At 34.4% G+C, this 12729-nt stretch overlaps 1 protein-coding gene across 1 annotated transcript in view; it reads right to left on the bottom strand.

Moving 5' to 3' along the window:
• The window catches only part of fmn2a (formin 2a), a 157503-nt gene that overhangs the window by 45848 nt on the left and 98926 nt on the right, over nt 1–12729 (bottom strand). Inside the window, exon 13 of the mRNA XM_061925252.1 lies at nt 10495–10587. Within this exon, the coding sequence (XP_061781236.1) occupies nt 10495–10587 (93 nt within the window). The remainder of the gene's footprint in view (nt 1–10494; nt 10588–12729) is intronic.

Raw genomic sequence — 12729 nt, 5'->3', positions numbered from 1 at the left:
CGAACACACCTTCGCTAAGACAGGGAGACAGCGCCGGACGACATACGCCAACATCTGCCACTCCGATGACTTCGACGAGACGGAGCCGGCCATTTTGGATCCCGTATTCGCCCAACTTTTTAATTCGGACACCGAAGGAGAAGAATTCGAGGGATTTATGAATGAAGAATAACTTCAGAAAGTGAGCGTTATGTTTATTTTCTGTGTTGTGACATTAACGTTCGAGCAACATTATGTTGCTATTGCTCTGCACTATTTTGAATTTTACTATGTTTGTGATTGCACATTTGCACATTACCGTACATTTTGGGAGTGAACAGAGTTGTTAGAACGCTGGTTTTTAATATATTATTAAAGTTTGACTGACCTATCTGACTGTTTTTTTGACATTCCTTTAGCGCAGTTAGATGCGGCTTACAACACGGGGCGGCTTATAGGTGGACAAAGTTTTGAAATATGCCGTTCATTGAAGGCGCGGCTTATAACCCAGGGCGCCTTATGGTGCGGAAAATACGGTATTTCTTTTTTTAAGAATCATTGTTTTAATGAAAAACAATTAAACAACACTATTATTGATATTGGTATCATTATTAATATGGTTGATCTTGTACATTTTAGGTTTTCCTAATTTTTTCTCATTGTATTTCTATGTCTTCTCAATTGCTGTGTAAGTTTGCAAAGCTGGGATTGGTTTGGAGTTGAGCTCGATCTGCTTTTGTCGAGCTCACACATTGCTGCAGTAGTTGTGACCTAAGGTGCAGGGGACAATTGTGCAGGTAAGACAAATAATGGGGAGGGCCCCCCTGGGGTGGAGGGGCGGTACAATGCCAGAGGGGGCGCGGTACAATGCCAGAGGGGGCGTGGTACAATTCCAGAGGGGGCGCGGTACAAAGCCAGAGGGGGCGCGGTACAATGCCAGAGGGGGCGCGGTACAAAGCCAGAGGGGGCGCGGTACAATGCCAGAGGGGGCGCGGTACAAAGCCAGAGGGGGCGTGGTACAATGCCACAGGGGGCGCGGTACAAAGTCAGAGAGGGCGCGGTACAATGCCAGAGGAAGCGCGGTACAATGCCAGAGGTGGCGCGGTACAAAGCCAGAGGGGGCGCGGTACAATGCCAGAGGGGGCGCGGTACAAAGCCAGAGGGGGCGTGGTACAATGCCAGAGGGGGCGCGGTACAATGCCACAGGGGGCGCGGTACAAAGCCAGAGGGGGCGCGGTACAATGCCACAGGGGGCGCGGTACAATGCCAGAGGGGGCGTGGTACAATGCCAGAGGGGGCGCGGTACAATGCCACAGGGGGCGCGGTACAATGCCAGAGGGGGCGTGGTACAATGCCAGAGGAAGCGCGGTACAATGCCAGAGGGAGCGCGGTACAATGCCAGAGGGGGCGTGGTACAATGTCAGAGGGGGCGTGGTACAAAGCCAGAGGGGGCGCGGTACAATGCCAGAGGAAGCGCGGTACAATGCCAGAGGGGGCGCGGTACAATGCCAGAGGGGGCGTGGTACAAAGCCAGAGGGGGCGCGGTACAATGCCAGAGAAAGCACGTGGGACCTCGGGGAAGATGTTTTTTTGCCGTAGCAGAATATGATGAAGCATATTAAGCACTTGGCTTCACAGGAACCACAATGGGGGACAGGGAAAGACCAGTGTGTTGTTTCCATTATTGTTAATAATCTTACAGCGTCATGCAGAGGTACACTTATAACTATTTTATATACAAAGTATCATTTACAGTCACAAAATATGTTCTTCTTCCTGGGGGAGTGTAACAGACAATATTTGAGAAGCACTGCGGTAAGACAAGTATTTAATCCGCAACACTAGTGACCTTGTCCGAAACCAAGGCAATCTTCTAGCGCTGGCTGGCTTATAAAGCAGCCTGATTGGCAACCACGAAACAGGTGCACTCAGACTGCCAAACAGGCACAGGTGAGGTAAACAGCGCTCAGGCCAGAGTGGTGTAACGGACAGGAAGTGAACAGAAATAAGAGCGCTGGACAGGAAATAAATACAGAAAATACCTGACACGACATATCTTTTGTAAGCTGTTTGGAAACAGTTTTATTATCTTTAATGCTGTATAATAGACTGCATTTATGTTATTCACATGTGAATAATGCTGTATAATATACTGTACTTATATTATTCACATGTGAATAATGCTGAATAATAGACTGTATTTATGTTAATATAATAGACTGTATTTATATTATTCACATGTGAATAATGCTGTATAATAGACTGTATTTATATTATTCACATGTGAATAATGCTGTATAATAGACTGTATTTATGTTATCCACATGTGAATAATGCTGTATAATAGACTGTATTTATGTTATTCACATGTGAATAATGCTGTATAATAGACTGTATTTATGTTATTCACATGTGAATAATGCTGTATAATAGACTGTATTTATGTTATTCACATGTGAATAATGCTGTATAATAGACTGTATTTATGTTATTCACATGTGAATAATGCTGTATAATAGACTGTATTTATGTTATTCACATGTGAATAATGCTGTATAATAGACTGTATTTATGTTATTCACATGTGAATAATGCTGTATAATAGACTGTATTCATGTTATTCACATGTGAATAATGCTGTATAATAGACTGTATTTATTTTATTCACATGTGAATAATGCTGTATAATAGACTGTATTTTTGTTATTCACACGTGAATAATGCTGTATAATAGACTGTATTTATATTATTCACACGTAAATAATGCTGTATAATAGACTGTATTTATGTTATTCACATGTGAATAATGCTGTATAATAGACTGTATTTATGTTATTCACATGTGAATAATGCTGTATAATAGACTGTATTTATATTATTCACATGTGAATAATGCTGTATAATAGACTATTTATATTATTCACATGTGAATAATGCTGTATAATAGACTGTATTTATGTTATTCACATGTGAATCCATCCATCCATCCATTTTCTACCGCTTATTCCCTTTGGGGTCGCGGGGGCAAATAATGCTGTATAATAGACTGTATTTATATTATTCACATGTGAATAATGCTGTATAATAGACTGTATTTATGTTATTCACATGTGAATAATGCTGTATAATAGACTGTATTTATGTTATTCACATGTGAATAATGCTGTATAATAGACTGTATTCATGTTATTCACATGTGAATAATGCTGTATAATAGACTGTATTTATTTTATTCACATGTGAATAATGCTGTATAATAGACTGTATTTTTGTTATTCACACGTGAATAATGCTGTATAATAGACTGTATTTATATTATTCACACGTAAATAATGCTGTATAATAGACTGTATTTATGTTATTCACATGTGAATAATGCTGTATAATAGACTGTATTTATGTTATTCACATGTGAATAATGCTGTATAATAGACTGTATTTATGTTATTCACATGTGAATAATGCTGTATAATAGACTGTATTTATATTATTCACATGTGAATAATGCTGTATAATAGACTGTATTTATGTTATTCACATGTGAATAATGCTGTATAATAGACTGTATTTATGTTATTCACATGTGAATAATGCTGTATAATAGACTGTATTTATGTTATTCACATGTGAATAATGCTGTATAATAGACTGTATTTATGTTATTCACATGTGAATAATGCTGTATAATAGACTGTATTTATGTTATTCACATGTGAATAATGCTGTATAATAGACTGCATTTATGTTATTCACATGTGAATAATGCTGTATAATAGACTGTACTTATATTATTCACTTGTGAATAATTCTGTATAATAGACTGTATTTATGCTATTCACATGTGAATAATGCTGTAAAATAGACTGTATTTATATTATTCACATGTGAATAATGCTGTATAATAGACTGTATTTATGTTATTCACATGTGAATAATGCTGTATAATAGACTGTATTTGTGTTATTCACATGTGAATAATGCTGTAAAATAGACTGTATTTATATTATTCACATGTGAATAATGCTGTATAATAGACTGTATTTGTGTTATTCACATGTGAATAATGCTGTATAATAGACTGTATTTATATTATTCACATGTGAATAATGCTGTATAATAGACTGTATTTATATTATTCACATGTGAATAATGCTGTATAATAGACTGTATTTATGTTATTCACATGTGAACAATGCTGTATAATAGACTGTATTTAAATGATTCACATGTGAATAATGCTGTATAATAGACTGTATTTATGTTATTCACATGTGAATAATGCTGTATAATAGACTGTATTTATGTTATTCACATGTGAATAATGCTGTATAATAGACTGTATTTATATTATTCACATGTGAATAATGCTGTATAATAGACTGTATTTGTGTTATTCACATGTGAATAATGCTGTATAATAGACTGTATTTATATTATTCACATGTGAATAATGCTGTATAATAGACTGTATTTGTGTTATTCACATGTGAATAATGCTGTATAATAGACTATATTTATATTATTCACATGTGAGTAATGCTGTATAATAGACTGCACTTATATTATCCACATGTGAATAATGCTGTATAATAGACTGTATTTTTGTTATTCACACGTGAATAATGCTGTATAATAGACTATTTATATTATTCACACGTAAATAATGCTGTATAATAGACTGTATTTATGATATTCACACGTTAATAATGCTGTATAATAGACTGTATTTATGTTATTCACATGTGAACAATGCTGTATAATAGACTGTATTTAAATGATTCACATGTGAATAATGCTGTATAATAGACTGTATTTATGTTATTCACATGTGAATAATGCTGTATAATATACTGTACTTATATTATTCACATGTGAATAATGCTGAATAATAGACTGTATTTATGTTAATATAATAGACTGTATTTATATTATTCACATGTGAATAATGCTGTATAATAGACTGTATTTATATTATTCACATGTGAATAATGCTGTATAATAGACTGTATTTATGTTATCCACATGTGAATAATGCTGTATAATAGACTGTATTTATGTTATTCACATGTGAATAATGCTGTATAATAGACTGTATTTATGTTATTCACATGTGAATAATGCTGTATAATAGACTGTATTTATGTTATTCACATGTGAATAATGCTGTATAATAGACTGTATTTATGTTATTCACATGTGAATAATGCTGTATAATAGACTGTATTTATGTTATTCACATGTGAATAATGCTGTATAATAGACTGTATTTATGTTATTCACATGTGAATAATGCTGTATAATAGACTGTATTCATGTTATTCACATGTGAATAATGCTGTATAATAGACTGTATTTATTTTATTCACATGTGAATAATGCTGTATAATAGACTGTATTTTTGTTATTCACACGTGAATAATGCTGTATAATAGACTGTATTTATATTATTCACACGTAAATAATGCTGTATAATAGACTGTATTTATGTTATTCACATGTGAATAATGCTGTATAATAGACTGTATTTATGTTATTCACATGTGAATAATGCTGTATAATAGACTGTATTTATATTATTCACATGTGAATAATGCTGTATAATAGACTATTTATATTATTCACATGTGAATAATGCTGTATAATAGACTGTATTTATGTTATTCACATGTGAATCCATCCATCCATCCATTTTCTACCGCTTATTCCCTTTGGGGTCGCGGGGGCAAATAATGCTGTATAATAGACTGTATTTATATTATTCACATGTGAATAATGCTGTATAATAGACTGTATTTATGTTATTCACATGTGAATAATGCTGTATAATAGACTGTATTTATGTTATTCACATGTGAATAATGCTGTATAATAGACTGTATTCATGTTATTCACATGTGAATAATGCTGTATAATAGACTGTATTTATTTTATTCACATGTGAATAATGCTGTATAATAGACTGTATTTTTGTTATTCACACGTGAATAATGCTGTATAATAGACTGTATTTATATTATTCACACGTAAATAATGCTGTATAATAGACTGTATTTATGTTATTCACATGTGAATAATGCTGTATAATAGACTGTATTTATGTTATTCACATGTGAATAATGCTGTATAATAGACTGTATTTATGTTATTCACATGTGAATAATGCTGTATAATAGACTGTATTTATATTATTCACATGTGAATAATGCTGTATAATAGACTGTATTTATGTTATTCACATGTGAATAATGCTGTATAATAGACTGTATTTATGTTATTCACATGTGAATAATGCTGTATAATAGACTGTATTTATGTTATTCACATGTGAATAATGCTGTATAATAGACTGTATTTATGTTATTCACATGTGAATAATGCTGTATAATAGACTGTATTTATGTTATTCACATGTGAATAATGCTGTATAATAGACTGCATTTATGTTATTCACATGTGAATAATGCTGTATAATAGACTGTACTTATATTATTCACTTGTGAATAATTCTGTATAATAGACTGTATTTATGCTATTCACATGTGAATAATGCTGTAAAATAGACTGTATTTATATTATTCACATGTGAATAATGCTGTATAATAGACTGTATTTATGTTATTCACATGTGAATAATGCTGTATAATAGACTGTATTTGTGTTATTCACATGTGAATAATGCTGTAAAATAGACTGTATTTATATTATTCACATGTGAATAATGCTGTATAATAGACTGTATTTGTGTTATTCACATGTGAATAATGCTGTATAATAGACTGTATTTATATTATTCACATGTGAATAATGCTGTATAATAGACTGTATTTATATTATTCACATGTGAATAATGCTGTATAATAGACTGTATTTATGTTATTCACATGTGAACAATGCTGTATAATAGACTGTATTTAAATGATTCACATGTGAATAATGCTGTATAATAGACTGTATTTATGTTATTCACATGTGAATAATGCTGTATAATAGACTGTATTTATGTTATTCACATGTGAATAATGCTGTATAATAGACTGTATTTATATTATTCACATGTGAATAATGCTGTATAATAGACTGTATTTGTGTTATTCACATGTGAATAATGCTGTATAATAGACTGTATTTATATTATTCACATGTGAATAATGCTGTATAATAGACTGTATTTGTGTTATTCACATGTGAATAATGCTGTATAATAGACTATATTTATATTATTCACATGTGAGTAATGCTGTATAATAGACTGCACTTATATTATCCACATGTGAATAATGCTGTATAATAGACTGTATTTTTGTTATTCACACGTGAATAATGCTGTATAATAGACTATTTATATTATTCACACGTAAATAATGCTGTATAATAGACTGTATTTATGATATTCACACGTTAATAATGCTGTATAATAGACTGTATTTATGTTATTCACATGTGAACAATGCTGTATAATAGACTGTATTTAAATGATTCACATGTGAATAATGCTGTATAATAGACTGTATTTATGTTATTCACATGTGAATAATGCTGTATAATAGACTGTATTTATGTTATTCACATGTGAATAATGCTGTATAATAGACTATTTATATTATTCACATGTGAATAATGCTGTATAATAGACTGTATTTGTGTTATTCACATGTGAATAATGCTGTATAATAGACTGTATTTATATTATTCACATGTGAATAATGCTGTATAATAGACTGTATTTGTGTTATTCACATGTGAATAATGTTGTATAATAGACTATATTTATATTATTCACATGTGAATAATGCTGTATAATAGACTGCACTTATATTATCCACATGTGAATAATGCTGTATAATAGACTGTATTTTTGTTATTCACACGTGAATAATGCTGTATAATAGACTATTTATATTATTCACACGTAAATAATGCTGTATAATAGACTGTATTTATGATATTCACACGTGAATAATGCTGTATAATAGACTGTATTTATGTTATTCACATGTGAATAATGCTGTATAATAGACTGTACTTATATTATTCACTTGTGAATAATTCTGTATAATAGACTGTATTTATGCTATTCACATGTGAATAATGCTGTAAAATAGACTGTATTTATATTATTCACATGTGAATAATGCTGTATAATAGACTGTATTTATGTTATTCACATGTGAATAATGCTGTATAATAGACTGTATTTGTGTTATTCACATGTGAATAATGCTGTAAAATAGACTGTATTTATATTATTCACATGTGAATAATGCTGTATAATATACTGTATTTGTGTTATTCACATGTGAATAATGCTGTATAATAGACTGTATTTATATTATTCACATGTGAATAATGCTGTATAATAGACTGTATTTATATTATTCACATGTGAATAATGCTGTATAATAGACTGTATTTATGTTATTCACATGTGAACAATGCTGTATAATAGACTGTATTTAAATGATTCACATGTGAATAATGCTGTATAATAGACTGTATTTATGTTATTCACATGTGAATAATGCTGTATAATAGACTGTATTTATGTTATTCACATGTGAATAATGCTGTATAATAGACTGTATTTATATTATTCACACGTGAATAATGCTGTATAATAGACTGTATTTGTGTTATTCACATGTGAATAATGCTGTATAATAGACTGTATTTATATTATTCACATGTGAATAATGCTGTATAATAGACTGTATTTGTGTTATTCACATGTGAATAATGCTGTATAATAGACTATATTTATATTATTCACATGTGAATAATGCTGTGTAATAGACTGCACTTATATTATCCACATGTGAATAATGCTGTATAATAGACTGTATTTTTGTTATTCACACGTGAATAATGCTGTATAATAGACTATTTATATTATTCACACGTAAATAATGCTGTATAATAGACTGTATTTATGATATTCACACGTGAATAATGCTGTATAATAGACTGTATTTATGTTATTCACATGTGAATAATGCTGTATAATAGACTGTATTTATGTTATTCACATGTGAATAATGCTGTATAATAGACTGTATTTATATTGTTCACACGTGAATAATGCTGTATAATAGACTGTATTTATGTTATTCACATGTGAATAATGCTGTATAATAGACTGTACTTATATTATCCACATGTGAATAATGCTGTATAATAGACTGTATTTATGTTATTCACATGTGAATAATGCTGTATAATAGACTGTATTTATATTATTCACATGTGAATAATGCTGTACAATAGACTGTATTTATATTATTCACATGTGAATAATGCTGTATAATAGACTGTATTTATGTTATTCACATGTGAATAATGCTGTATAATAGACTGTATTTATATTATTCACATGTGAATAATGCTGTATAATAGACTGTATTTATAGTATTCACATGTGAATAATGCTGTATAATAGACTGTATTTATGTTATTCACATGTGAATAATGCTGTATAATAGACTGCATTTATGTTATTCACATGTGAATAATGCTGTATAATAGACTGTACTTATATTGTTCACACGTGAATAATGCTGTATAGTAGACTGTATTTATGTTATTCACATGTGAATAATGCTGTATAATAGACTGCACTTATATTATCCACATGTGAATAATGCTGTATAATAGACTGTATTTTTGTTATTCACATGTGAATAATGCTGTATAATAGACTGTACTTATATTATTCACTTGTGAATAATTCTGTATAATAGACTGTATTTATGTTATTCACATGTGAATAATGCTGTATAATAGACTGTATTTATATTGTTCACACATGAATAATGCTGTATAATAGACTGCACTTATATTATCCACATGTGAATAATGCTGTATAATAGACTGTATTTTTGTTATTCACACGTGAATAATGCTGTATAATAGACTGTATTTATATTATTCACACGTAAATAATGCTGAATAATAGACTGTATTTATGTTATTCACATGTGAATAATGCTGTATAATAGACTTTATTTATGTTATTCACATGTGAATAATGCTGTATAATAGACTGTATTTATATTATTCACATGTGAATAATGCTGTATAATAGACTATTTATGTTATTCACATGTGAATAATGCTGTATAATAGACTGTATTTATATTATTCACATGTGAATAATGCTGTATAATAGACTGTATTTATATTATTCACATGTGAATAATGCTGTATAATATACTGTACTTATATTATTCACATGTGAATAATGCTGTATAATAGACTGTATTTATGTTATTCACATGTGAATAATGCTGTATAATAGACTGAATTTATGTTAATATAATAGACTGTATTTATATTATTCACATGTGAATAATGCTGTATAATAGACTGTATTTATGTTATTCACATGTGAATAATATAAATACAGTCTATTATACAGTACGTTTTAATAAGGGAGAAATACAGGAATGTGAAGGGGAAATAAGGGCAAAAGATGGGAACGCCCGCCTCCAGAAACGTGACGGGCGAGAGTAACCCACTCACCTTGGCTCACGAAGCCGGCCATCTTGTCCTTGAAGGGCTGCAGGTTGTCTTCAGAAGACAACTTGCATACTTTGTCCGTCTCCCTGGAGCACGCTGAAAGAACAGGATGATGATGATGATCACCGCCATGTGAGGATACACAGAGCACTAGCGCCGTCACATCGCCACGGTTACGCTCTTTTTTTGTAAGCGTATACTTTATGACCGTGAATGATAACATGTCACCACACTATCTAACATTGTCTACACAAAGCCTGCAAGATTAGTAGGGCTTGTGTGTGTGTGTGTGTGTGTGTGTGTGTGTGTGTGTGTGTGTGTGTGTGTGTGTGTGTGTGTGTGTGTGTGTGTGTGTGTGTGTGTGTGCGTGCGTTTAAAATTCAGAAACCATATGTCAGCTCTTCCAATGCTGCTTCCATACGAGGGTTGGAAACTTTCCATGGAATTAACGGGAAATTCAGGATAATAAACATTGAATGCAACATGCTAGATCTTGCAGCATGATTATTAGCTCAAACAACCTGATTTCATGCCAATTCAGTAGAATTTCAACCCTGCACTGTGCATTCCTCCATCACATGGCCAGATAATTGCCAGCATGCTACACACTACAGCAGGGCTATTGAGGCCACACTAGTATTTGAGCCCAAGGACTTCATCCAGTCAGGTAAGTGTTGATGGGGTAAATATATTTGATGTATGGTATTTAAGTGTAATATTGCTTGTTACTGTATGACTGTAGACTACTCCAGCAGCTAGCTAGCTGTTCCTGTACTTGTTCCATGATTTTAGGGCCAATATCTCTAGCTAGCTAGGTTTATGTACCACCACAATCTCATAATGAACCCAACATATTTCTCCGTTAGCCCCATCCATCCATCCATCCATTTTCTTCCGCTTATCCGAGGTCGGGTCGCGGGGGCAGCAGCCTAAGCAGGGAAGCCCAGACTTCCCTCTCCCCAGCCACTTCGTCCAGCTCTTCCTGTGGGACCCCGAGGCGTTCCCAGGCCAGCCGGGAGACATAGTCTTCCCAACGTGTCCTGGGTCTTCCCCGCGGCCTCCTACCGGTCGGACGTGCCCTAAACACCTCCCTAGAGAGGCGTTCGGGTGGCATCCTGACCAGATGCCCGAACCACCTCATCTGGCTCCTCTCCATGTGGAGGAGCAGCGGCTTTACTTTGAGCTCCCCCCGGATGGCAGAGCTTCTCACCCTTTCTCTAAGGGAGAGCCCCGCCACCCGGCGGAGGAAACTCATTTCGGCCGCTTGTACCCGTGATCTTGTCCTTTCGGTCATAACCCAAAGCTCATGACCATAGGTGAGGATGGGAACGTAGATCGACCGGTAAATTGAGAGCTTTGCCTTCCGGCTCAGCTCCTTCTTCACCACAACGGATCGATACAGCGTCCGCATTACTGAAGACGCCGCACCGATCCGCCTGTCGATCTCACGATCCACTCTTCCCTCACTCGTGAACAAGACTCCGAGGTACTTGAACTCCTCCACTAGGGGCAAGATCTCCTCCCCAACCCGGAGATGGCACTCCACCCTTTTCCGGGCGAGAACCATGGACTCGGACTTGGAGGTGCTGATTCTCATCCCAGTCGCTTCACACTCGGCTGCGAACCGATCCAGTGAGAGCTGAAGATCCTGGCCAGATGAAGCCATCAGGACCACATCATCTGCAAAAAGCAGAGACCTAATCCTGCAGCTACCAAACCGGATCCCCTCAACGTCTTGACTGCGCCTAGAAATTCTGTCCATAAAAGTTCAGAACAGAATGGGTGACAAAGGGCAGCCTTGGCGGAGTCCAACCCTCACTGGAAACGTGTCCGACTTACTGCCGGCAATGCGGACCAAGCTCTGGCACTGAGCATACAGGGAGCGGACCGCCACAATCAGACAGTCCGTTACCCCATACTCTCTGAGCACTCCCCACAGGACTTCCCGAGGGACACGGTCGAATGCCTTCTCCAAGTCCACAAAACACATGTAGACTGGTTGGGCAAACTCCCATGCACCCTCAAGGACCCTGCCGAGAGTATAGAGCTGGTCCACAGTTCCACGACCAGGACGAAAACCACACTGTTCCTCCTGAATCCGAGGTTCGACTATCCGGCATAGCCTCCTCTCCAGTACACCTGAATAGACCTTACCAAGCTTCTCCTCAGCCTTCCCGGTAAGCCTTCTCCGTTAGCCCTGATGCTAATTTTCTCTATGTTAAATCCAATTCATTTATG

This window comes from Nerophis lumbriciformis, linkage group LG02 (genome assembly GCF_033978685.3).
Source record: "Nerophis lumbriciformis linkage group LG02, RoL_Nlum_v2.1, whole genome shotgun sequence".
NCBI classification, from domain to species: domain Eukaryota; kingdom Metazoa; phylum Chordata; class Actinopteri; order Syngnathiformes; family Syngnathidae; genus Nerophis; species Nerophis lumbriciformis.
This window is presented reverse-complemented; position numbering and strand designations above follow the sequence as displayed.